We start from the raw sequence: 23,278 nt of genomic DNA, 5'->3' as shown, positions 1-23,278 counted from the left end.
CACTCGAGGTACGTGACCTGCTCGGGCGTCAAGCGCTCGTCAAAGACCACGAGCGTGCTGTCGGAGGCAAACGCGGTGCCCTCGCCCGTCGTGATGACGCCACGGAGCGCCTTGGTCGACTTGTGGAAGTAGGCAGGCATCGCCTTGGCGACAGCCGTGCCGGCCGCGACCCAATTCGCCGCGTGGTTGGGCAACGAGAGCGCGACGACCGTGCTCGCCTCAACGTCGGCGGCGTGGGCCTTGACAAGCGCCATGATCGCATGCGGGCGCGCCTTCGAGTTGTGGCGCGAGACCGCCGTCGGGAGCTGCGCGACGACAAGGCTCAGCATCTTGTCGTCGTCCAGCGGCACATAGAGGTGCGCCGACGCCGCGTTGTCGGTCGACGGCGAGAGCTCGGCGATCGCATGCGCGACGAGCGCCAGCGTCGCGGGCTCGAGCGCGGCGCCAGCAAGGTGCTCAAGGACGCGCTGCACAAGGTCGAGGCCGGGTGTCTCGGTCGTGCCAATGAGCAGGACGGTCGGGAGCGTGTTCTCGGACGGCAGCGCGGCCACCGTCTCCACGTAGCGCACCATAGTTCGTTCTGCGTCTGTGGTTCTCTTTCGAGGAATGGCCGACGGTTCCGTGATGGCACAATTTGCCAGCTGGCACGCGCCGACCAACCACAAGCCGAATGGCGCCAATGGCAACATGTCCCGTTGGTGTCGAGTCATTTGGACACCTTTGGCATACTGCGCCCAAGACAATATGAGGCCACCGCTAGTCCTGTTCCGAGGCAGAAAGCAGGTGGCGTCGAGGAGGATCGGCCGCCAGACGCTCGACCCAAACGCTGTGGTGGCCTTTCTGCGGCCGTTGCTGGCTTCTGGTTTCTAGGATCTGGTTTCTAGGATCTGGTTTCTAGGATCTGGGGACGTGGTGCGAGCTACCCACGATGCGAGACGCACTTGGTTGACCGAGAAGAAGACGCAGCATCAAAAACACACACAAGTGGTACATCATACGTATCTAGGGCACGCTTCTTAGGCGTCGCGCTTGGCCGACTGGTTCATCATGCTCTGCGTCTGCTGGAGGGTCTTGCCAGTGGCCTCCGTCTTCTTGAGGAGGTCCAAGAGCGCGTTGTGGATGTTGGCTTGGGCGGCGTTCGACGAGTACGTTGTTGGCGGCGCCTGGACGTTCGAGTACCCGACGGGGTTGACGTAGTGCGCGCGCTCCTCAAGGAGCCGCGTCACGTGGTTCGAGAGCCGCTTCATCGTCGCGACCTGGCCCTGCGTGATCCCGTCCTTGACCTTCGCGTCGGCCACCGCGAGTGCGCCGACGATAAAACCGTCGTTCGTGACGAGCGGAAAGCCCACAAAGAAGCTAGAGGCACAGTATGTGGCAACCCTTTGCAACAGCTTGTCCTGCGTACCGGAGGCCATTTTCCGTCACGAGCGGGTTGTCCTTGAAGCGAGCGTCCAGCGTCAGGTTGGGCACGGCCATGACCTAAGAAGCATGCCATCGCGCGTCCAGATACACATGCGTGCTCGCTACCTCGTACGACATGATGGCGTGGGCCGTGAGCGAAATATCGCGGGGCACGGCGGCGGACGCAGCCATGCCGTAGCACGCCTTGACCCACTCACGCTTGTCGTCGATAAAGCTAACAAAGCCAAACGCGGTGCCGAGCGCTTCCGCCGCCGACTGTGCAATGTGGTTGAATTCCTACATGCCGCCGGGATCCATATTGACATCCTAATTCTTTCAGACCGAGCACGACGGACCTGCTCCATGGGGGTGTCCAGAATGCGCAGCTCGTCGAGCTTGCGGAGGCGCGGTGCTTCGTCCGACGGGATGGGTGCCAAGGGCCACTTTTGCTTCTCTGTGTACGTGAGTTTGTACAGATACGGCTTGACAGGCATTGACGACGACGCGTGCGACACCATGTTGAGCGGGATAAAGTCGGCCGACGTGCCGTGGCCCGTAAACTCGTCTGCTTCGTCGAACGACTCTTCGATGGTGCCGCCCATCTTGCCGTTTGCGGTCTGCGAGAACGACCCCATGTTGGACGTGGCGAGCGACGACGACATGGACCTACGCGACGCGTGGGATGAGACGGACGTGTCATGGATGAAGGTACCGGGAGCCCAGGACGGACGAGGATGCGGCCGACGCTGAGAGATCGCCGGAAATCGACATTTCATCGCTGTCGTCGTCTGAGTCGATGCAGTTGGGCACGGCGGAGAGGTTGCTCATGCCGTGCGAGAGCCGCTCCATGACCTGCACGTGCTGGTGGTGGTGGTACGTGTGGCCTAGGTCGATTGCCGATTGCATATCGCAGTTTTGTCACGTTGAACGTACCGTCGTTCGAGTCAAAGGACGAGTGGTGCGACGACGTGGGTGCGGGCGGGAGGCCGCCGAGGGACCCCAGCGTCGGCTTGGGCACCATGGGCGGTGGGCCCGGGTTGCTGCTCCGCGACGAATCGTTCTCGGTGAGGCACCGGTTGCAGATGCGGACTTGGCAAAGCCCGACGACAGGCAACTTGACGGCCGTGATCGTTGCGCACTTGGAGCAGGTAATGTCGCCACAGAGGCGGCAGTGGTGGCGCCGGCGAAAGGGGCCAAACGACTCGCGGCAGATGAAGCAGTACGACCGGTCCTTGTCGTTGACCCAGTTCTTGCTCTTGATGAAGCCCGAGGCGGCAATGCGCAGCGCGAGAAAGATATTTTCGAGCCGCGCAACGCTCGAGACGAGGCTCAGAATCGCCTTCTTATAGCCACGCGAGATGCCCCGCGGATCGTGCGCCGACCAGCTGAAAATGACTTCGAGGACGCCCTTCTTCGTCGTCGGGTACACGATGAAGCCCGACGGAAGGAGCTGGCTCACATAGTCAATGTCGTTGGCCGTGCCAAGGACCGGGCCCCGCTTCGGCGGCTCGGCGACGTCGGTCGAGTACATGAGCTGGATGCCGAGCCGGTTGTCGACGCCCGTCTCGTCGGGCTTTTCGTCCGTCTTGCCCGTGCGGATCGTGCAATAGTCGACGACCGAGTACTGACGCGCTTTGTCCATGGCATTGAACGGCCGGAACGAGATCATCTTGACGCTGCACTGCTCGCGGCAGACGCCTACCAGTACGTACGTGTCATGTCATTGCGCGCATGTCCATTGCGTGCTACCGGTCGGATCCCGCTTGGCGGGCAGCGTCGCAAGCACGGCGCCGTCAGCGAACGTGTCGTCGTGCAGCTGCGAGAAGAGGTTGCCGAGCGCCATGCTGTCTTCGCAGTAGAGCGTCCGCATCGTGTCGTCGAGGTCGGCGACGATGCGCGTGATGGCGTTGATCGTGTACGTCGTCCCGTCCGAGCTCTTCTTCCGGTAGAACTGCACGTTCTTCTTCTCCGAGATGAACTCCCATTCATGGAGGTCGCTCAGCGAGTTTTGCAGGAAGGCCACCGCGTGGTTCCGCGACGTGTGGTACCTAGCACACCATGAGCCTCCATGGCGCCGCCTCATGCGCCTACAGCTCCGACTGCTGGGACTCGTTCAGGTACAGGGGCCGCGGGGCCGCGGCTGCGGCGATCGGGGCCTGGATCATGCTGCGTCTCGCGATGGCGGTCAAGAGAAGAATCTGACGCTACCAAGTGGCAGCGCCACGCTCATTTTATTCTTTCCAAAAGGCAATCTCATACAAATATATATATGAAGAGGTGCCAACGCGCATTAAAATACCGCCTCGCCTTCGCATTGCCGACGAGGATGAAACCATCCGGTTGTACATATCCTTTTCCGGACTGCGAGCGACGGTCGTAGTGGGCGTGAGTAATGAGGCGAGGGGCAAGGCCGCGCGATGGAGGCTTCGCCGACGGCGCCGTGGCGATAGGCGGCGCCGAGATGCGCAGCGTCTGGCCAAGGCGTGTGGCCATCGGCGAGGCGGGTACATATCGCGATGGACGACGGCGGTCGCACGGTCGGCGCAAGTGACGTCAGTGTGCATGTAACATCGAGACAGGGCAGCCGCGCGAATGGCGATCGTTGGCGTTGGCTGCATTGCATGCAGAGGATAAGACGACGACGACGACGACGAGGGCAAGAAAGAGTGCTTTGGCGACAACGTACTTTACTGATACGTTTATAATCTCACATGTATATTGCAATCCAAATGTACAGGAACGAGGAGGAGGAGAGCGATGACGGCGTTCGTGGGTTTCTAAAGCTCGATCTTCTCGGCAAACTCGTCTTCGTCCTTGGCCGGCGCGGCCGTCTTGACACCGCTTTCAACGAACGCCACCTTGACGGGCAGCTCAACCTCGTGCGACTTGATCGTGAGCGACGACGGGTACTGGGCACCGTAGTGGATCGTGAGCTTCGTCGCGAGGTTCTCGCTGTCACGGACCGCAAACGACGGGTACTCGGAGCCCGCAATCGTGACGCGAAGCTGGTGGTCGTGCGGGAGGAGGTACGACGTCGGGAGGAAGTTGAACGTCGCCTCGTAGATCGTTTCGGGCTCAATGACGCGGGCGTCGGCCTTGCGGAACGTGCGCAGCGGCGAGCCCGGAGCGACCGACTTGTGCATCGGGTTGACGTTGCCTTCGGTGATGTACGTGATACCGCCGCGCACCTTGGCGCCAGCAACCACGCGCTGGTCAATGGGCGCGACACCGTTGACGTCTTCGAGGTACGCAAAGAGGTTCACGACGGGCTTGTTGGCCGAGAAGAAGACCTTGAGCGTCATCTCGCCCGTCAGCTCGGCGACGTGCAGCGGCGGCGAGACGAACGAGATGAGGTCCTTCTCGAGGCCGTCACGGTTGTGTGCGTACGACGGCTTGTTGAGGAAGATGTGGTCGAGGAAATGCCAGCGCGTCGTGACACCCGAAAGCGTCTCGGAACCCGCCTTGATGTCGAGCGCCTGCTCGCCATCAATCACTTCGCTGAGGTCTTCGACCATCTTCTTGTCGTCGCTAAAGTAAAGCGTCTGCGTCGTGTCGATCAAAGCCGGCGGCCACGCCGTCGTCGTCTTCCACTTTTGTTCGCCCATGGTAAAGTAGTGGATCGGCTCTTCGACGTCAATGCCCGAATCCTGGCGACGTTCCGGGTACGTGTGGAAATCGAGGAACCGAGAGACCTCGACAATCGTATCAAAGCAGCGGGTCTTGGCCTCGGCAAACGGGTCGACGTTGTCGACGTTGGCGTGGCTCCACGGACCCATGATGAGGCGGTACTTGGTCGCCGGCACGTCGCCGACCTCGACCGCGTCCAAGCCGAGCGCTGCGAGCGTCGCCGCGTCCATCTGGCCGGTCAAGTACTGGTGCAGCCAGATCGACGAGCGCGTCACACCCGTGTCAAAGTAGCCCGAGAGGCTGAGGATCGCGACGGGCGACTTGGCGAGCTTGGCGAAGAGGCGGCGCGCGTCAAACTGCTCAAACGTGGCCGGGATCGTCGCAAACGAGTCGTCACGGAACGTGATCGCTTGGAGCTCGTCAAAGAGGACCGGGTTGGCCTTGTGCGGCGCGACGGCCGCGGCCATGACGTTCGGCTCGGACGTGTTGACGGGGTAGACGTTACCGCCAAAGTTCTTCATCATGAGACGCGCCTTGAAGCTCGGGACGCCCTCCCAGCGGTAGTTGTTGTCGGTCGCGTGGCAGAACGACGAAAACATCTTGGTGCCGTGGTTGTTGAGGGCACCGCCGGGCAGCAAGACGCTCTCAAAGAGCTCGGCCGGCACGCCGTTGAGCGTCACGGCCTTGAGCGCGGGATGCGGGTCGGCCGCGATGACGAGGGCCGAGACACCGTCCAGGCCGACGCCGAACGCCGTCACGTCGCCGTTGGACCAGCTCTGCTTGGTGATCCACTCGATGACTTCCTTGGCATCCGCGGATTCTTGGTCGTCAAAGTCCATCGTCTTGACGCCGCTCGAGGCACCCGTGCCACGGATGTCGACGGCGACCCAAGCGTAGCCTTCGGCAACGAACCTAATGCATCCTGTGTGAGCCCATGTGATCTTGCTACGGCACATGAAGCAGCAACGTACTTGGTGATGTACGTGTTGGTGCGCGGGTTGATAAAGTCGCCACGCGCCGACACCTTGCTGAAAGGGAAGTCGAGCGTGTAGCCGCGGCCGTGGCGCGTGAGGTGCAAGATCGTGGGCACCTTGAGGCCGTGGTACTCGGCGTCCTGCGACGTGTACACGTCCGTGGCGAGCGCGACGCCATCAGCCAGCTCGAGGTACGTCGAGGACCGGACCACCGACTTGGGGTGGAAGAGCGTCGTCGACTGGTACTCGGGAATCCACGAGTTGTCGTTGACGCCCGGCGCGCAGGTCGCCGGCGTCTCGAAGCCAAAGTACGAGTTGACGACGGACTGCACGACGACCATGAGGCCGACGGAGATCATCATGTTGTTCATGTAGCCCGACATGGTGGCCACGACGCGAGAAGAACGGAAATGAGCAAACTTCCCTCGAAAGCACGCCAACCTGATCCGCAGTATCTGGGTTGCAAACCGAAGTTCGAAGGGCACGGCTGGGCGAAGCAGCCGCAGGACAACGAAGTTCGTAGCTTGTCAACGCTCGGCGATGAAAAGGCGCTCGCCAGCTGCAGATTTCCACCTTGACTTTGTATCCAGCTGGTGGCGCGGGGCGATCCGCTGATCCACGGAAATAGTGTATGACGCAGCACGGACGCAAAAGCGGTCATCCGCCGTGGTTCTGCGTCCACGCCCACGTTTATTTGACGTCACCCCGTGCACGCGTGCGGCGCTCATTGGCCAAATAGGATGATGCTCGTACATCTGTGCCAAGAGCTTTTAGGTTTGTTGTCCCTTGCGGCAGCAAGTACAACACACTCTCAAAACGACGTTGCGGCTTACGTCGTGTATTACGCTACAGTACCGAAGGTATGGGCGTGGAGTGTACCGTAGCACCATCGATGTCGGGCAGGCCAAGGCGCTGTTGCACCAAGGCGACATCTCGACGAAGCCCCTCGCGTATTCAAGTGACGTGGATCGCGGGTGGCGACTATTGATTGGCCCTTGAGAGTTTGAACTGCTGCCTGAACAAGATGAGGGAGGGTGACAAAAGCTTGAGCTTCAAAGCGTCGGTCGTCACATTTTCGTACAGTATTTCAGAATGCAGCAACGCCACGGCAATTTTGGAAATAGTGTACTACCACAAGGCGAGAAATATGCATTTCTATCGCAGACCTCGGCCACGTAATGGTAGAGATGGCAAAGAAGGCAAATTGACAGGATGGTGGCAGCCAATTGGAGGCGACGGCAGTAATTGAAAACAGGCCGCCCTCAGCAACTCAGATCGCCAGATGGGTAGACAGGCCACAACTTGGCGCCGAGGCTGCCACGTTTGAAATTTTAAAAACCGCGACGAGAGATATCCCTCGACCAAACGCCCTCGACACCGTCATCGTCACGCCGACAACGTTGACTTGCTTCAGTCGACGACATCAAGCGCACTCGACACGAGCGAGCATGCCCCGCTGATGGACGCTCCGGATGAACATGGATGCGTCAGATCAAGTGGTTTGAAGTGGCAATCACATGGCTGTCAACGACATCGGGTGGCGCAAACAAAGGCTCGTTGCGTGCTGCTTGTGAGAACCAGTCCAGGAGCTCAAGAACGACTTCTTCGTTCGGTTGACGTCACGGGACGTTCATACCGGCACGAGCCAAGCAACAACACAACGAACAAGTGAAGATGTGTGGAATAGGCAGGTGCTCAACCAAGTCCGGCGACGGCTATAAATTTGCGATGGCACGGTAAGCTGCGCGGTACGAATCGTACGAATCATGATGGTGTGTTGTAGCGAGAACGCAGGAAGACCAAGAAGCCATCTTCTTAGTCCTTGATGGCTGTCATGGCCATCACACACCAAGTGAGCCGAAGGGAGAGAGGGTTTTCCTCGCAAACGGCCGAGCAGGTTGGGGGGTAACGAATGTATTGGTGCCCCGGCTGCCCAAGTGGTGGGCGAGGTGGGCTAGCTTAATTGCTATGAGCTGCCAAATCATGAATGGCTTGAGCGAGACCGCTCTGCGCCTTGACTTGCTTTGCTGCTTGGGCAGCTCTTCTTCTATTCTTCTGTTCTTTGCGACTGCTCGTCCCGCCGCGCCGAAAACCTCTTTCTCTTCTCGAAAATGGCCCGTTGGTACGGTGATGCAACAGTCCAGTATAAAGCAAATCATGAGCCGGGGGTTCAGGAACCAGCAGCCTAGAGCTCACAAAACCACCATACAGCACTCACTGTACGTCATTAACGTTGAGAGGATTTAAGCTCGACGTGGTGTGTCATGCTGCATCGCTTTTCGTTTTCAGTCGACAAGATTGATGAGCAGGCACGTTTTCGCTAGCGTCGTGCGCACGTGCACTTGAGCAGATCGCCTCGCTTCCTTCCATGGTGTCGGTTTGAGCTAAGGCTTGTCTTGAGCTCCTAAGGGTCGTGAGGCACTGCTGCAAATGGAGGGCAGTGGCAGGGTCTTCGTCGAGCTGATGTGAAAGGGTCGTCATCGGACAACCAGACCGCTACAAAACCTGGGGTAATGCTACTCAGCCATCACGTCGTTGCCCCGAAAGTCGTCGAGCAGGGTTGCGACGAAATGCTACTAAAGCCATGCTCAGTCAATACAAGTGTGTATCGTTGGAGAGTGTGAATAGCTCCAGGAAGCAACCGGCTGGCTCGTCTAGTCTGTAGTACGAGGTTCAAATACAGTACCGGTACCGGTAGCATTGTACCCCAGATACGGAGAGCGCGGCCATTGGCGGCTCTCCACGAAGTCCTCGATAAAAGGGTCGTACGTCACATTGCCTTTTTCTGCTTCCAAGGCCTAAGCTCCGAGCCTGCAATTATAGCGTACACCAATTCTATCAACTATGTGCTTTCTGGATAACGACTCTCGCCCCGACGCGATACGGAAGCCACCATAAGAGGGCTTTAAGCTTTAAAGAATATGTGCCGAGTGGGCTCCCCGGTTCCGGACGTGTCGTTGGCAATGCCCCGTGGCATCGCAGCGCTTGTAAACATCAGAGCTCGGTACGAAAGGCGGCCTCCAATGCCAAGGTGTTGACGTAGTTACTGCCGATTGATCAGCTGCGCGACTCGGGCTACGCCGTCCGCGTGCTTGAAAAAAAGTTGGGCGTTGAGGGGGTAACTGCGTTCCACTCGCAAGCTCCTTCATGCATGTAACCTCACAATGGCTAAGCTTATAAGATTAGCATGTTGCGATAAATTAGCTTCCTGATTGAGACTGTGTCTAACGGTACTTAAAACAAAGCCGTTTGGAGGTGCCCTACATTAGTTTCAGGCTATTATGCGGGCCAGGGCTTTTTCGTGTGGCTTGAGATCGCTTACTTTCGCTCAAAACGCTACCCAAGAATTAGGTGTACCCAGCATTTGGGCTACATATCGGTACTAGTACCGGGTCCGGGTATTATAATATAATAAATAGTGCAAACCAGTCGACACTATCACTACAGAGTGATGGGTCAAGGCGGCACGTGTCGCTCAACTGCACTTGCACCACAGCCTCGTATACGAGCCCGAGCAGCCTGCTCTTCGTCGGCTTCTCCGGCTCCTCGCCCAACACGAGTGACCGCGACGTCACCTCGTCCCGCGGATCGCACTCCTGCCTCCGCCAGCCTAAAACAAGTTCCTCAACCGAGTACACACAACGAAGAAAGTCAAACAATTTTATTTAGCATAGTTATATCCAATGTAATAGAGAGTTGATAGGTCCCATAGCTAAGTCCTCAAGTCACCTACTAACGTTAATCTAAAACCAAACCAACGACGTTGTGCCCAACGCCGCTAGGAGCTTATAAACTAATAATTTCTTGGAGCCTCCTCGGGATGTCGTGCAAGTCGATATCTGCGTTTGCCCGGACACGTCACGCGAGAAAGAGGAGCCTCATGATCCGGTGTATAGCTATTCGATGGAGATTTGACGCGAAGCGCATTTTGATTGTTCGATGCCGATTCGCCAGACATGGCTCTCGGTCGCTTCCTGCTGTACTACAGTAATAGTATGGAGACATTGCTTTGCTCTAATAGGTATCGGTATTGGGCATCTTTTAGTGTGCATTTTCATGGACACGGAAGCGAAATGGATACAACGTGGGCACGCGAGAGACATCCGCGTGCTGTTCAACTCATCAACTCAAAGCGGCAATAGGCTCAGTTCCTCTCCTGCGCAAAACCGACGGCGTTCACAGCTCATGAACAACCCTAGCCGAACCGCCAAGATTAGGATGCCCTGAAGCCACCAACGCCGTCTAGTGCTGGTACACGCTCTTGATCACACCTTGCACTCACTGTCTCGCGCAGCTCGCCAGCCATCCTCACCACGTGGCCCTCCCACCAAAGAGCGTGACCAATGGTGTGATCAAGACGCAATTTATGGCTCTCATGCAAGTCGCGCAGAGCTGTCGCGCGGTGGCACAATGCACCACGGCACTTGACGCAGCGCTGCACTTCAGGAGATGCTAATGAGCTGCGGCGTTCATGGTAACGCTTCTTGCCGACGAGCAGTTCAACTCCGAGCTGTGTCGCGTGGCTACCCACACCCCTCTCACGAAGCCAAGCGTCGTCCGGTGTTATAACACCAGCGTCGCAAGAACTTGAAGCAGACCGTGTACTTGCGATACAAACTTCAAGGTTAAACATGACGACGATCGCCACGTCGCTGGGTCCGCGGGCTCTATGCACCACACATCAATAGGCGCCGTGACTTCGAGACGTTTCTCTACGGCTGCCCTCCTTCAGGACGTGCCATTTCTACGCGCCCGCGCATAAACCCTTCACGAGTCAAAGACTTTCGAACCCAATTGTCGCTCGCAGAACCGAGCGTCTTCCCCAGTAGTATAGCCGCCGCCTTTGATTCGGCGCCCGCGCGAGACACGCATTGCCATCATCGATGCGCTGAAGCTCGGGTTTGCGGGTTTGCGCAGCACGAGGCCAACGACAGGGCGCATGCAGGCCGGGGGGTCGGCTGTAACGCGTTATAACACAGCAACTCGCTGAAACTCCACGACTCGCGTTGTGCGACATGTGTTATAACGAGAGGCAACCAGTCAGTCAGTATAGATTTGGTCCGTTAACAAGAAAACGCACGTCTGCTATAAAACGTGGCCAACGACATGGACCAATGAAACCGCGTTCGGGGACTTACTAAAAATAGCCGCCAATCATCGACTCGATCAAGCCAGATGCAACCCACCAATCGTAATGCGCCATACCGTGCGATGTGCCATGCGATTGGCGCCTGGGTTTCTCCGCACCTTTGATTGGCCAAGGTGTTGCCAAGAGAGACGCGCATGGTCGCGTGTCTATACTGCGCATACAAACGCCAAGAGGCTGCTTCGGTGCAAAATCACGGCTCGCGTCTGCTGCATTTTCTTTGTGCGTTCTATCTTTTGGCTCTCTGGCAGTATTCTCGACTTTGGCGAGTGGTTCATAGCAGCAGACCAACAGGACAACGATGATGACATCACAGGCCGCACCGGCGTGGACGCCTGTCTCCCACGCACCAGCGTCTGTCTCGACGATCGCCATTCCGATCGCGCTGCGGCGCGAAATCCGCGCGCGAATCGTCCAACTCCTTCAGCAACGCAGCCGTGCGTCGGCTGCGTCGACCGGGCACCTCCAAAAGGTCGCCGCCCGCATTGACAACCGGTTGGTGCAGCTCGCGGGTTCCTGCGCCGAGTACCAGGACCTTTGCACGCTGCCCAAGCGTGTCCATGCGAGCGCGCTCGAGATTTGTGACGCGCTGGCGAAGAAGCGCCCGGCCGAGGTTGTCGACGAGTCGCGCAAGCGCCCACACCACATGACGTACGCCAACGACGGCGAGGGCAGCCCGCGCGAAGGCTATTCGTCGGACGAACAGTCGTCGCCGGTGCCGATCCAAGGCGGCGTGCTCGTCCAGAAGAGCCTCTCGCGCTCGTACTCGCGCCGCACGAAGGCCAAGCTGAGCCCGACGCCCGTGCCGCGCTTCAACGGCGTCATCCCCATGTCGCTTCTGTGCACTCCGATTTGCACGGAGCAGGAGCGCTTGACGCTGACGCTGTCGATGGACACGCTCGGCGAGATGCTCTCGGGCCAGCGTCCGTTCCTTCCGGGCTTTACGAGTGTCGAAGTGCTCACGATCCAGCCGGCGTCGGTCAACAACTTGTCGGCATCGACGGCGATCTGCCACGCATTCGCTTCGTTTCTCAGTGGCGGCGGATGCCGCAGTGTCAAGTCGCTGACCATGTCGGGCATCTTCCCGTTTTCTGGCGCCGTTCGCTGCAGCACCCATTCAACTCTTCTCTTTGACGCGTTTGCGAGCGGTGCGTGCCCGAACTTGACGCAGCTCCACTGCAAGGGCAACTCTCTGGGTGACGCCGGCGCGACGGCCATGTGCCTTTGGCTGGCCAACGCCTCGAGCAAGCTCGACACGCTCTCGCTTGTGGGTAACCAGATTGGTGACGCGGGCGTCTTGGCGCTCGCGTGGGCCTTCTCGCGCCGCGGCGGCACGATCACCACGATCGATCTCGGCCAGAACGTCATCCAGGACAAGGGCGCAGGTGCGCTCGCCGCAGTCTTCAAGTCGGGTGGCTTCTCGTCGCTGCAAGTGCTGCACTTGCGCAACAACTCGATCGGCGCCGCGGGCGCCAAGTGTCTTCTCAAGGCGATCCGGTCGTCGCCCGAGCGATTGCCGCTGCGGGAAATGAACATTGACGCGTCCGTGCTCCAGCAACTCCAGCGTGCGGCGTGAGCACGTATTATTTTATTTTAATTATTTTGAAGCAAATGGCAATATTAGAATGTAGTTTTTATCTCAATCTTTGTATCCTTGTCTTTGCGCCGTGTTGAAAAAGACGCCAACGGCGACCGCTGCGTGGCTTTGTCTCGAGTAGCTTGGTGCGTGGCCGTGCGACGACCTCGCTGGCCCCATGCAGAGACCTGCCGTCTGGCCATCATATCAAACACATCATGCAGGAAGCTCCACGAACACCCGCAGAAGAAGCAAAGGAATGAGCCAACATCTCGTCGGCGTATCTGTACTTCAAGCGTACGATGACATGCAGCACATGGTAGAACGAACTAGTAGTTGCAGCATCAGCTACAGCTCGAAACTCGCGCGGGCCTCGGCATCGCAGAGCTCGTAGATGGTCGAGCGCAGCTGGTGCAGCCGGTCAGGAGCTGTGCTAATGGCATGCGTGTGCCACGTGCCAGCGTCGTGGCGGCGGAGCGTCTTCACGGGCACGATTATGCGCACGACACCTACGCCATGTAACCATGCGCTTGAATCATAATGCTATGATCTTTACTCGTGACAAAGGCGGCTTCCCACGTCGCGCTCTCTTCCAGAACAGGGGGCTCGTGCACGACCGGAATGCGAAGGCGCTCGCACGCTCGAAGCACAAGCTCCCGTGTGCTGCCAAGCAAGACGTCATCGCCCGCGGTGCAGAGTCGGCCGTTTTGCACTACTCCATCACATCGCACGTTAGTGCAAGACGAGGAGGGGTGGGCTCACATACAAACAAAGAAGTTGGTGATGAGGCCTTCGAGGAGCCGGTGGGAATCACTCGTAGCATCCCGTTGACTCAAGAGCACTTCGCCAAAGCTACCAAGGCCTAGCTCCGCTGCCTTCTCTGCGGCCGCGGCCTCGAGGTACTTGCGCTCGTCAATCCAGCTGATGTGCTTGACGCGCGGGTTTTGCCGGGCAGGCCCCAACACGAGCACGTCAACGGCAGTGACTTGGGGCACTCCATTGTTTGCATCGTCCACGAAGCTCAAGCCTGGCATGGCACACACGTGGATGTGATGACGCCCATTGACGTTCACGATGGTGATCATGAGGTCCTTGGTGCTGGCAGCTGCGCCAAAGGCGTCTGTGGCGGCGCGAGCAATCTCGCCGGGCAGCGCGTCGCCTTGGGATGCGTCCAGTGCAAGGCGCGCGCGATGAAATGGCCACATGCACACACGCCCCTGGCGCATGCGAAGGCACGTGTACTCTCCGCCCGACTCGATCCAAAAGCTCGTAAGGAACTCCTTGGGCGTCATCGTCGCCGTGTTGCAATCTGCGTCACAACACTATTTGATAGTAACAACATTATTTCACTAACTTTATTTTCGGTATTCTAAATATAGTAATACACATTAAATACCTGTGTACACGTATATAGTGTTATTTGAAAGGAAGTAGTGTATTGCACTGGAAATCGAATGCGTGGATTGGCTAAAAATACAAAGATTGCCAATCATAGCATGGGTTTCAGTTGGCAGTTGGCAGAATGGAGACCGCAGCAGCGCTCGACGACGTGCTTGCCATCGCCATGACGAGCCAAGACAGTTGCATCGAGATTCGCATCAAGACGCTCAATGACCACAGCTTTGCGCTGCAGGTCCGCCCCGGCATCGCAGTGAGCGAGCTCAAGGCGATGCTGCAGACGACGACGCAAGTCCCCGAGCATCGCCAGCGGCTCATCTACCGAGGTACGCCTGTATTACGCTACTAGCATCTGAGCCCTCGTGCAGGCAAGCTCATGAAAGACGCCGATCAACTCGCCGCGTACAACGTGGAAGATGGGCATACGCTGCACCTCGTGGCGAAGCCCGAGCAGATCTACAGCGCCGACGGTACAAGTGCGTCCGAGACCGAGCCGCTGCTGCCGCCCTCGCGCAATGTATTGCGTTCCCAGTTGCGCCCGCGGCAGTCGCGACTCGACTCGGCGGCAGCGTTCGCCTCGATGCGCCGGCGGCTCGGACTCGACGAAGATGGCTCATTGCTTTCGGACGCACTCAACTTTAGACACGCTCGGTCGACCGCGTCGCTGCCCAGCGACGCCGACACGCGTTTGGATTTGACGCCCGAGCCCGAGCCCGAAGCCAGACCCCCGGCCGTCGTCCATGATGTACATACGCGAACGTACCTTCTGTGATGCTACTCACAGCGTACCGTAGCCGTTCGAGCACATTGAGCAAGGACTGCTAACGATCCGCACTCTACTGTCGACAGCGGCCTCTGCGACACCACCTGCCACGACGGGTGCAGAGCGGGGCGCAACGCTGCGCGCTCGCCGCGTCTTTTACGTCGGCCAATGGCTCGACGTCAAGGACACGGTCAACCAATGGCTCGAAGGCACCGTGCTCGAGCTCAGCGCGACGCACGTCCTCGTGCACTACCACGGGTGGCCCACGCGCTGGGACGAGTGGGTCGAGAAGATCTCGCCGCGCCTCGCCGCCTTTCGGACTCGGACACTACATCCGACGGGGTCGCCCTTCCAGAGCCCGACACCCATCGCGCGCTCGGCGCGGTCGACGCCGCCGCCGACGGCACGCTCGCTTATGCCACAGATTCGCGATGCGCTCCGAGACATGCTACCGTATGTCGACCACCTCGCCATGCTCTGTGACGAGCCCGACGCTACGCCAGCACTCGCCGAAGCCGCCGACGTTGTCGGCTCCCTCTTTGATCGCGTCGGCCGCGTTCTTGTCGACGCCGCCACGCACGTGGAGAGCCTCGCGTCGCCCCACCGCATCGACAACGACGGTATCTTGTGACGCTCCATTGGTGCTGACGTCACGGATGCGACGTGTAGCGTACGTCTCGCCTCGCAGTGCCTCGCGCCGGGGCAATACTTCGACCGACTCGACGTTCCGAGAGCTCATTGTAGATGGAGGGCATTTGCACTGGCGTGATAGCTTGTGTATGCTGTGTGTAGGCTGTGAGCAATCCGCTTCTCGAGCCACCAGCGCCCCGCCGCAACATTGATGTGCACATCCACGCGATCTTGGCACCGCCGCCGATGCCGCCGTCGCTCTTCGACCACCCAGGTGGCTCTACCGTGTGGCGAGTCCTGCCGTCATTTTAACACTGTAGATCTTGTCGAGTCGGAAGCGCGGTGGCGCGAGCTCACGGAGCGCATGCAGGCGTCGCTCCAGCGGTCGCTGCTCTCGCCTGGCATTGAGACGTCCATGCCCCTTGTGGAGACACCGTCTCTCCTGGGTCCGCGTCGACGCCCGTCACGATACCCGAAACGATGAGTCGCAGCTCGGTGCCGTCGTTTCTCGACGTCCTACAGCGTACAATGCCACCGCTGCGCCCTGTGATGCGCAACTCCTCGGAGGCGGCGATCGCGCGTGCCTTGTTTAACGAGCTCCCACTTGCCGAGTCCTCGTCGCCATAGACGCCGACTCGATTTGTAGTTAGTGTAACGCGGCGTCTGGCTCAAGCAAGAGCGTCTCTGGCTACAAACACAACGACTCGCGTGTTACGGTGGTAGTAGATCATGTCGAGAGCGTACTTGGAGCTCGTGCACTTGGACGCGAAGGACGGCAATGGTGTCGTGGGCGTGGCTGAGCTGCTTGCGTAAATCGAGCACGAGTTGGCTGTGTTCGCGCACTAGGTGGGCTTCTACGGCACGCACTCGATGGCGTCATTGCGACAATCAGGAAATTTACCTTTTAAACGCATCTTCTCGAGCCGCACCGACATGACGTAGCGCGCCCACGAGACAAACGCGATCCGAGCTTGACCGCGCTTCGCAAGCACTTTGCCTAGAGTGCTGGACCCTGAGGACTCGAGGTACTACAAGTCCTGTATACCTGTGATCTCGGCAGCTTTTTCCGCCAGCCGATCTTCCTTCTTTGTGCGCGTGTACATCTTCCACGCTTGGAAGACAGACCCAACGTTCTGGAACGTCGACTGGATGAGTTTGCGCAAGACCGCTTGGTGTTTTCGAAACTCTGCGTCTTTCTAGAGGATCATTTAGATGACGGTGTTGCCAAGGATCAATGTCACTAATACCTTGGTGGCTTCGAGGCGCAGCTGCGTAAAGTACGGGGCCTTGGCGAGGAAGACGCTCAGTGTGCGCGGAGGCGGCAGGTGTCCGCCTTGGCGAACCCTGGTCTCGCATTCGTCGTCGTCGTTGACAAAAATGAGGTTCCAGAGCTCGTCGACGAGACGCAAGATCGTGGGGGCATAGCGTCGGCAGCTCTCGGCATTGGCGAGCGCCAAAGCGACACGCTCGACAAGGCTACACACCACCTAGTCCTCTTCTTAGACGGTTGTTGATCGTGGTGTTGCTCACCGCGGCCCGGAATCGGTTCATTGGTGTCGCAAACTTGCTCGAGAGCACGAGCGCCTCCTTGAGCTTGACCTACTCGAGCGTGCCGCGGCCATTACGACGTGGAGATCGGTATGTACCTCGACAAAGGCGCCAATGGAGTCGTACTGCAGCACATCAAACTCGTACGTAGCGAGCCATTCGTCGAGCGCCAACGGGCCAAAGCGAGGATTGTTCGCAGGTGACGCCACCTGCGCGATCTACTCGCAAGCGCTAAGACGACCTTTTGATCGTTACTTGGAACACACTGCGACGGCATGGACACGTCGGTCAGGGTGCCGGTGCTTGCGTTTGGAGATGGGGGAGGCCACCCGAGGTGCATCCCACGGAGCGTGCAAAAGTGGGCTATATCGTCAGTCACATGCAGCATCCATCTACGATCCGGCAGCGCTTACATAGATGACGTCGACTGGGTCTTGGGCCGTGGCGTCCGCGGCGGCGGTATCGAAAACGACCCGTGGTGTGTTGTCGTCGTCGGCGCCTTTAATGGGTCCAAGGCCGCGTTCGACGACCGCTCGCTACATAATTGTGGCATCGCGCCTCGTGCTTCTCGATGCAATGTCATCTACCAAACAAAGCTTTCCGACGGAAGCACGGGCTCGAGGGATCGCTGGGGAATACTGCCGTGGAGCTCGATGGATTGGTGCGACTAGAGCGATATCGCGTGTTGCTATCGACGAGCCACATACCTCGGGCATCGATCGGCGCAATCTTCGGAAAGGCGCCACGTCGTACACGCCGCTTTGTACGGCCACCGTACATTGCGAAACCACCGGTGGCACAAGTCTTTGCATCGGAAGCACCGTTTCATTCTTCTACTGCGACGACAACCGCCCGTCAACTAGAAAGCGAAGCGTCGGATCTTTCTCGAGATACCGGTGCAAGATTCGACGAGCACCACATCATGGATACTACTGCGGCAGTACCCCACGCTGAGGTACATGGACTACCAGGTACACTACGAGCACGCGGCGTGTCGAACGATCTGCAGAAGTACCCGCTTGCAGCAATTTCATCCACTCGGAAGTCGGTCTATCCGCAAAGTGCACTTACATGGACGATCCCATCGTCGTCCGGAGGCGGCTGCATATTGTAGTATCTGCGTCGTCTTGTCCGAGCTCCAACGCTAGTCGCGGCCAGTAATGCCCCCAATGCGGCTTGTAGAGTTGACGCGCTGACGTGGCACGTGCAGAAGGCGGTGATAACGCCACGTACATTGCGTCTCTGCGCTAATGTACGGAATGTACGCGCGTACGAGTGGCCAGCGTGGGACGGAAGAACCTGCGAGACTCGATGCGCGCTGGCCCAGCGGTTTCAGAGCGCGGGGCGCCCGGTGAAAATTATAAAGTCTCACGAGGAGCAAACTAGTCATTTGCTTCCCCTCGTGTGGCCCCAAAGATGACCGACGCGATGCACAGCTACGCGTCGCCCGGCGGCTACAGCGCCGAGTACGACGACCAGGACGTCGAGGACTACGGCAACCACCATGGCCACTCGCAGCCGCCGGACGCCGTCAAGCTCTTCGTCGGCCAAGTCCCGCGCAACATGGAGGAGGCCGCTCTCCGCCCGATCCTCGAGGCCTTTGGCCCGCTCTATGACATTGTCATCATCCGGGACAAGGTCAGTGGCACGCACCGCGGCTGCGCCTTTGTGACCTTTTGCTCGCGCGATGCGGCGGACGCGGCGATCGAGACGCTGCACAACCAAGTGACGCTGCCCATGTCGTCAAACCCGCTGCAAGTCCGACCGGCCGAAGGCCAGGCGGGTGGTATGATGCATCCTCGCAACGCCTCGCTGAAATACTCATGCGTCTCTATCTGTCTATAGCGTCCCAAGAGCACAAACTATTTATTGGGATGATCCCAAAGCACGCGGACGAGTCGAGCATCCGCGAAGTGTTTGCCTCGCACGGTCCGATTGAAGAGATCTACATCTTGCGCCACCCGGCGACGGGTCAAAGCAAGGGCTGTGCGTTTCTCAAGTACAAGGACCGCCACGCAGCCTCGGCGGCCATCGATGCCTACAACGGCACGTACACGATGGTACTAGCCGCATCCAATCCCCTCTTCGTACCGCTAACTTGAACGTGGATAGGAACGTGGTACGGCGCCGCTGGTCGTCAAGTTTGCCGACAGCCGTCGCCAACGCATTCAGCGTGCACGCAACCAAGCTGCCACGGCCGCCGCCGCGTACTGGCAGCTTCCGCCCAACGGCACGATCCCGTTCCCGCAGCTGCAGCAGATCCAGCAGCAGTACATGCAGCAGATGCAAGCCTTTGGGCCCAAGCCCTCGCCGGTCAGTCGTCGCCGGGTGCGTCGCCGTCGCCGGCAGCCAACCCCGCGGCGTTCATGTACTACAACCCGTATGCGTTTGCTGCGGCGAGTGCGTACCCATCGTTTCCCGCCGGCGCCGCGCCGCCGTTCCCGCTGGACGCGTTGGCCAGCGCCGTGCCGTCGGTCGCAGCAGTCGCAGCGGCGTCGTCGGGCGCCCGCGCCGCGACGCAGTTGGAAGGCCCGGCCGGCGCCAACCTCTTCATCTACCACCTGCCGCATGACTTGACGGACGCCGATCTCGCGACAGCGTTCGCGCCGTTTGGCACGGTCATTAGCGCCAAGGTCTTTATGGACAAGAACACGGGCGAGAGCAAGGGCTTTGGTACGTCGTCCACGATTCCAATCGACTCTAACGCGATGCAACTAGGCTTTGTGAGCTACGACTCGGTGCAGGCCGCGGACGCTGCGATTGCGAGCATGAACGGGTTCCAGATTGGCTCCAAGCGGCTCAAGGTCCAGCACAAGCGTGTGCACCACCGCGACGAGTATGGCGACGACGACGAGAGCGGGTTGGACCACGCTGTGCACAGCCTGCGCTTAGACGGATAGCTCGACGACTACCTTAGCTTAGATGCCGCGTGTTTGTCAGTGTGTCTGGTTGGCGTGAGTCCGGCGCAGTGGAAGAATACAGTATGTTTGGTATGTACACGACTACGACCACTTGGCGATCGCGCCAAAGACAGCGTACCCCGAGCAAAGCAGAAGCGTCTTCTGGAGGCTCGACTTGCCGTGTGAAAACTCTTGCGGAATGATCTCCATGACAGCCACGTAGATGAACGTCCCGGACGCCAGTGCGAGGCAGATACCCGCCGCCGCCGACTAAAGACAGAATGAGAAGGGATGATGGAGGCGGCACATACGTCTTCGGACGACTCGGCTGCGTTCACGGCCCAGCCAATGATGATGCCAAAGATGCTCATGAGCGAGAAGAGGAGCATGTAGCTGACAAACTTGGTCTTGTTCATTTGGCTCTTGAGCATGCCCGAGCCGAGCGCAAAGGCAGCGAGGCCCTTGTGGATGATGATTGCGAGGAAGACGCCCCACGCCGGCTGCGACTGGGCGCCAATGCCAAGGCCCTCAAGCACCGAGTGGAACGAGAGCGCGACAAAGAGCACAAAGGCCACGGTGCCCGATGCGTTCCTACATGAGCATGAGCGGCAAGTGAATTACGAAGCCACGTACTTGTCGAACGCAATGTGGTCGTCATGAGACTTTTTCCGGCCTTTCTTGGCCACGGATGGCGTCGCGGCCTCGACTTGCTCGAGGAACGGCGCGCTGTCCATCTTGTGATCGTCGCTGTCCTCGCTCGTCGTGTCGTGGTCGCCTGGGCATGGCCTTGCGCCTGCAGCGCGTGCGCGAGCTGCTCGACGATCAAGACGCCGAGGAAGCCGATCGTGCAAAACATCTCTGCATATGGGAACGCATACGCGCCTTCGTCCATCGTCGACCAGCGCGCGAGGCCCGGGTTCTCGATCGCCGCATGCAGCAGGTGCATGAAGCCGCCGGCGAGGAAGACGCCACCGCTCATGCAGTTGAGCTGGCTCATGAGCACGCGGTTGCGCTGGCGGATGAAGAAGGGCAGGACACCGCCAATGAAGCCGACGACCCATATGCTTACAAGGGAGACGAGCTTGAAGAGCGCGAGGCCGTCCATGCTTGCTGCAAGTTCTGCTGTGGTGGTTGCAGTATAATTCTAAAATTCAATGTTGAATACAAACATCGAGTACAATGCATTTAAAAGCATGGCAGAGCAAGATCGCTGCCTGGACGTAAATAGTGTATGATAGGAAGGTGGTCGATGGCGTCTTGATCGACGAGGGTATGAACATGATCCTTACAAACTTGCACCGACCGCAGCAGTAAGCTACATAGCTATACCGACACGTCCCGTGCTCTTGTGCTCCTACGACGAGAGGGGCTTTACAAGACGATGGATCCGGCGTGCTGGATGGTTCTGACAGAATATAATGTGCTGCCCATTACACATGAATTAGTATGCAATCCGGATGATACGGATTATCTGAACGAGATTGGATTGGCAACCGCGGTACGGTGCAACCAAGATGGTCGACGCGGACGTCGACGAGATCGGCTTGACGCCGGAGCAAGTCCTTCACTTCGTTGAGCATGGCTACGTCTTGCTCAAGAACGCCTTCTCGCGCGAGACAGCGGCCACCTGCCGCGAGTTCCTCTGGGAGCGCATCGCCGCCGATGGCATCGACCGCCACAACTCGCTCTCGTGGCCCGAGAAGCATTGGATCTCTGGTGTCGTCGACGCGCTAGTATTGCAGCCGCTCATCCCATCTTCGTAGAGTCCTACAACGAAGAAACGGGCGGCCCATGGGCGGACGTGCTCTCGCCTCGCTTGAAGCGAGCCATGGACCAGCTCTGCGGCAAGGACCGGTGGAACCCGGCCGACCTCACCTGCGGCTGGTACGTTGATGCCATAGGAGTCGATTGGCCCTACGCAACGACCGTCTAGGTGGGTGCTAACGTTCCCGGGGCATGCGATGCTGCCGTGGGCACCCGCGGGGCACTGGCACGTGGACGGTGCGAGGTACTTTGACTCTTCTTCTCTTCTCGCGTGCCAACGCTCTCTCGCGTAGATACATTCACCACGTCGATAGCAAAGAGTCGGGACTGCTGCCCATCTTCCTCTTCAACGACATTGGCCCGGGCGACGGTGGCACGGTGGGTGCGTCCGATTCCTCACCGCGACTCATACGCAGCACAGGCCATTAGCCCTCGCTCTCACAAGCATGTGGCCCAGATGCTCAGCAAAGTGGGGCCCAACGGCATGCGAGGTGCATTTATGCGAGCGACTAGCATTATCATGCGCTCATCATGCATTCGCGGCAGGCGGCAAGGTCAGCGCGACGGCCAAGCCGTGGGTCGCCCGCCACAAGGACGAGTACGTCGAGGTAAGTCACATCGTCTCTAGCGTCGGACGCGTGCAGATAGATGCGATGGTGTAGACGCAAGGCAGTGCTGGCGACGTCATGCTGACGCACCCTTTTCTGATGCACGCGCGGAGCAAGAACTGTGGCCACGAGGTAGATCTTTATGGAACGGAAACTCGACGCATCTCCTCTGCGTGCAGGTACGCTTCATGTGCAACCCCAACGTGGGCCTCAAAGAGCCCATGAACTTGGCGCGCGACGATGCGTCCGAGTACTCTGCCGTCGAGCAAGCCATTGTCGACGCCATTGCGGCGGCGCCCCAACCGACGAAGCCGCAGCAGCAGAAGCGGAAACGCGACCAAGCGTGACCGAGCCAACGTAGGACTAGTACATTGGGTAGTTACGACCGGCAGGATAAGACGATTTTCGAGACGTGATTAATGGTGGTGGTGCTTCTTGAAGCGAAGACCACAGTACTTGCACGCCTGGGGTTCGTGGGACACAATGTCGAGGGCGATGTACTCGAGCGGGTGGCCGAGAGCGCCACCGCCGCCGTCGCACACGGCCGTGTCGCCGTCAACCTCGATAACCGGCACCTGGGCGATGCGGATCTCAGCGTCACTGTGATGGCGGTTGATGTCCTACAGGTCGACATTCATGAGACCCCCGAGCTTGGCCTCGTTGGAACGCGGACCTCGAAGGGCGTCTGGCCCTTGTAGATCGTCGACATGCGAGCGACCTGGCTGCGGAAGACGAGCGAGCGGACGGCCTTGGGCGCGGCCACGGAGCGCATGGGGGCGCGGAGGACGCGCAAGACTTGTTGACAGCCACGCATTTTAACCAACTGGCGACCTAAAGGGCCGTGTGGGAATTTTGTCCAATCAGAAGCGCCGATTCGGCTTAGGCGGACCCGAAATTGGATAGAAACACGCTACCTTGGCCGGCGGGACCAACGTACAAGAGA

At 59.0% G+C, this 23,278-nt stretch overlaps 11 protein-coding genes across 11 annotated transcripts in view; 4 read left to right on the top strand and 7 right to left on the bottom strand.

Moving 5' to 3' along the window:
- SPRG_19441 (hypothetical protein) overlaps positions 1–612 on the bottom strand; it is a gene marked incomplete at its 3' end in the record, with an annotated part of 1,473 nt that extends 861 nt beyond the window's left edge. Inside the window, exon 1 of the mRNA XM_012341280.1 lies at positions 18–612. Coding sequence (XP_012196670.1) covers positions 18–572 — 555 coding nt within the window. The 5' untranslated portion in view covers positions 573–612. The remainder of the gene's footprint in view (positions 1–17) is intronic.
- Positions 613–967: 355 nt separating this feature from the next.
- SPRG_02664 (hypothetical protein) lies at positions 968–3,596 on the bottom strand. The gene is made up of 8 exons (XM_012341228.1): positions 3,493–3,596; positions 3,151–3,449; positions 2,335–3,099; positions 2,114–2,285; positions 1,758–2,067; positions 1,528–1,698; positions 1,406–1,479; positions 968–1,356 (listed from the first exon to the last, which is right to left on the bottom strand). Exons 1-8 carry the CDS (start codon positions 3,564–3,566, stop codon positions 1,017–1,019), a joined length of 2,205 nt encoding a protein of 734 aa, XP_012196618.1. The 5' UTR covers positions 3,567–3,596; the 3' UTR covers positions 968–1,016.
- A 465-nt stretch (positions 3,597–4,061) lies between these two features.
- On the bottom strand, positions 4,062–6,409 carry SPRG_02663 (hypothetical protein). The gene is made up of 2 exons (XM_012341227.1): positions 6,000–6,409; positions 4,062–5,940 (listed from the first exon to the last, which is right to left on the bottom strand). The coding sequence occupies exons 1-2, from the start codon at positions 6,383–6,385 to the stop codon at positions 4,179–4,181; spliced, it is 2,148 nt and encodes a 715-aa protein (XP_012196617.1). The 5' UTR covers positions 6,386–6,409; the 3' UTR covers positions 4,062–4,178.
- A 5,040-nt stretch (positions 6,410–11,449) lies between these two features.
- Positions 11,450–12,724, top strand: SPRG_02662 (hypothetical protein; the record flags this gene model as incomplete). Its single annotated transcript, XM_012341226.1, has 1 exon — positions 11,450–12,724. One exon carries the CDS (start codon positions 11,450–11,452, stop codon positions 12,722–12,724), a length of 1,275 nt encoding a protein of 424 aa, XP_012196616.1.
- Positions 12,725–13,010: 286 nt separating this feature from the next.
- On the bottom strand, positions 13,011–14,038 carry SPRG_02661 (hypothetical protein). Its single transcript, XM_012341225.1, has 3 exons — positions 13,491–14,038; positions 13,281–13,436; positions 13,011–13,233 (listed from the first exon to the last, which is right to left on the bottom strand). Exons 1-3 carry the CDS (start codon positions 14,014–14,016, stop codon positions 13,073–13,075), a joined length of 843 nt encoding a protein of 280 aa, XP_012196615.1. The 5' UTR covers positions 14,017–14,038; the 3' UTR covers positions 13,011–13,072.
- Positions 14,039–14,233: 195 nt separating this feature from the next.
- On the top strand, positions 14,234–15,516 carry SPRG_02660 (hypothetical protein; the record flags this gene model as incomplete). Its single annotated transcript, XM_012341224.1, has 3 exons — positions 14,234–14,448; positions 14,491–14,858; positions 14,917–15,516. Exons 1-3 carry the CDS (start codon positions 14,247–14,249, stop codon positions 15,514–15,516), a joined length of 1,170 nt encoding a protein of 389 aa, XP_012196614.1. The 5' UTR covers positions 14,234–14,246.
- An 853-nt stretch (positions 15,517–16,369) lies between these two features.
- Positions 16,370–17,316, bottom strand: SPRG_02659 (hypothetical protein; the record flags this gene model as incomplete). The annotated part of the gene is made up of 5 exons (XM_012341223.1): positions 17,162–17,316; positions 17,046–17,114; positions 16,763–17,002; positions 16,561–16,711; positions 16,370–16,512 (listed from the first exon to the last, which is right to left on the bottom strand). The coding sequence occupies exons 2-5, from the start codon at positions 17,064–17,066 to the stop codon at positions 16,370–16,372; spliced, it is 555 nt and encodes a 184-aa protein (XP_012196613.1). The 5' UTR covers positions 17,067–17,114; positions 17,162–17,316.
- A 1,118-nt stretch (positions 17,317–18,434) lies between these two features.
- On the top strand, positions 18,435–20,062 carry SPRG_02658 (hypothetical protein). Its single transcript, XM_012341222.1, has 4 exons — positions 18,435–18,849; positions 18,909–19,123; positions 19,176–19,736; positions 19,782–20,062. Exons 1-3 carry the CDS (start codon positions 18,480–18,482, stop codon positions 19,638–19,640), a joined length of 1,050 nt encoding a protein of 349 aa, XP_012196612.1. The 5' UTR covers positions 18,435–18,479; the 3' UTR covers positions 19,641–19,736; positions 19,782–20,062.
- A 3-nt stretch (positions 20,063–20,065) lies between these two features.
- SPRG_02657 (hypothetical protein) lies at positions 20,066–21,068 on the bottom strand (the record flags this gene model as incomplete). Its single annotated transcript, XM_012341221.1, has 4 exons — positions 20,066–20,233; positions 20,275–20,554; positions 20,597–20,715; positions 20,784–21,068. The coding sequence occupies 4 exons, from the start codon at positions 21,066–21,068 to the stop codon at positions 20,066–20,068; spliced, it is 852 nt and encodes a 283-aa protein (XP_012196611.1).
- Positions 21,069–21,477: 409 nt separating this feature from the next.
- On the top strand, positions 21,478–22,762 carry SPRG_02656 (hypothetical protein; the record flags this gene model as incomplete). The annotated part of the gene is made up of 8 exons (XM_012341220.1): positions 21,478–21,679; positions 21,727–21,847; positions 21,897–21,971; positions 22,021–22,105; positions 22,149–22,218; positions 22,274–22,335; positions 22,390–22,467; positions 22,515–22,762. 8 exons carry the CDS (start codon positions 21,478–21,480, stop codon positions 22,680–22,682), a joined length of 861 nt encoding a protein of 286 aa, XP_012196610.1. The 3' UTR covers positions 22,683–22,762.
- SPRG_02655 (hypothetical protein) lies at positions 22,661–23,182 on the bottom strand. The gene is made up of 2 exons (XM_012341219.1): positions 23,009–23,182; positions 22,661–22,955 (listed from the first exon to the last, which is right to left on the bottom strand). The coding sequence occupies exons 1-2, from the start codon at positions 23,147–23,149 to the stop codon at positions 22,752–22,754; spliced, it is 345 nt and encodes a 114-aa protein (XP_012196609.1). The 5' UTR covers positions 23,150–23,182; the 3' UTR covers positions 22,661–22,751.
- Between the last annotated feature and the right edge of the window lie 96 nt (positions 23,183–23,278).

The sequence above is a fragment of the Saprolegnia parasitica genome, assembly GCF_000151545.1.
Source record: "Saprolegnia parasitica CBS 223.65 unplaced genomic scaffold supercont2.6, whole genome shotgun sequence".
NCBI lineage: Eukaryota > Oomycota > Saprolegniomycetes > Saprolegniales > Saprolegniaceae > Saprolegnia > Saprolegnia parasitica.
Note: the sequence above shows the minus strand (reverse complement) of the source record. Positions and strands in the feature narration are given on the sequence as shown.

What these genes read in the sequence shown, in the direction of transcription:
- SPRG_02664 (XM_012341228.1), bottom strand. Translation starts at nt 3,566, where the DNA reads ATGATCCAGGCCCCGATCGCCGCAGCCGCGGCCCCGCGGCCCCTGTAC. An exon ending in TGGACACCCCCATGGAGCAG is followed by an intron (nt 1,699 to 1,757) that starts GTCCGTCGTGCT and finishes GGCGGCATGTAG; the next exon opens with GAATTCAACCACATTGCACA. An exon ending in ACGCCATCATGTCGTACGAG is followed by an intron (nt 1,480 to 1,527) that starts GTAGCGAGCACG and finishes CATGCTTCTTAG; the next exon opens with GTCATGGCCGTGCCCAACCT.
- SPRG_02663 (XM_012341227.1), bottom strand. Translation starts at nt 6,385, where the DNA reads ATGTCGGGCTACATGAACAACATGATGATCTCCGTCGGCCTCATGGTC. An exon ending in ACCAACACGTACATCACCAA is followed by an intron (nt 5,941 to 5,999) that starts GTACGTTGCTGC and finishes AGGATGCATTAG; the next exon opens with GTTCGTTGCCGAAGGCTACG.
- SPRG_02661 (XM_012341225.1), bottom strand. Translation starts at nt 14,016, where the DNA reads ATGACGCCCAAGGAGTTCCTTACGAGCTTTTGGATCGAGTCGGGCGGA. An exon ending in CATCACCAACTTCTTTGTTT is followed by an intron (nt 13,437 to 13,490) that starts GTATGTGAGCCC and finishes GTGATGGAGTAG; the next exon opens with TGCAAAACGGCCGACTCTGC. An exon ending in GGAAGCCGCCTTTGTCACGA is followed by an intron (nt 13,234 to 13,280) that starts GTAAAGATCATA and finishes TACATGGCGTAG; the next exon opens with GTGTCGTGCGCATAATCGTG.
- SPRG_02658 (XM_012341222.1), top strand. Translation starts at nt 18,480, where the DNA reads ATGACCGACGCGATGCACAGCTACGCGTCGCCCGGCGGCTACAGCGCC. An exon ending in GGCCGAAGGCCAGGCGGGTG is followed by an intron (nt 18,850 to 18,908) that starts GTATGATGCATC and finishes ATCTGTCTATAG; the next exon opens with CGTCCCAAGAGCACAAACTA. An exon ending in ACAACGGCACGTACACGATG is followed by an intron (nt 19,124 to 19,175) that starts GTACTAGCCGCA and finishes GAACGTGGATAG; the next exon opens with GAACGTGGTACGGCGCCGCT.
- SPRG_02655 (XM_012341219.1), bottom strand. Translation starts at nt 23,149, where the DNA reads ATGCGTGGCTGTCAACAAGTCTTGCGCGTCCTCCGCGCCCCCATGCGC. An exon ending in AGGGCCAGACGCCCTTCGAG is followed by an intron (nt 22,956 to 23,008) that starts GTCCGCGTTCCA and finishes GTCGACCTGTAG; the next exon opens with GACATCAACCGCCATCACAG.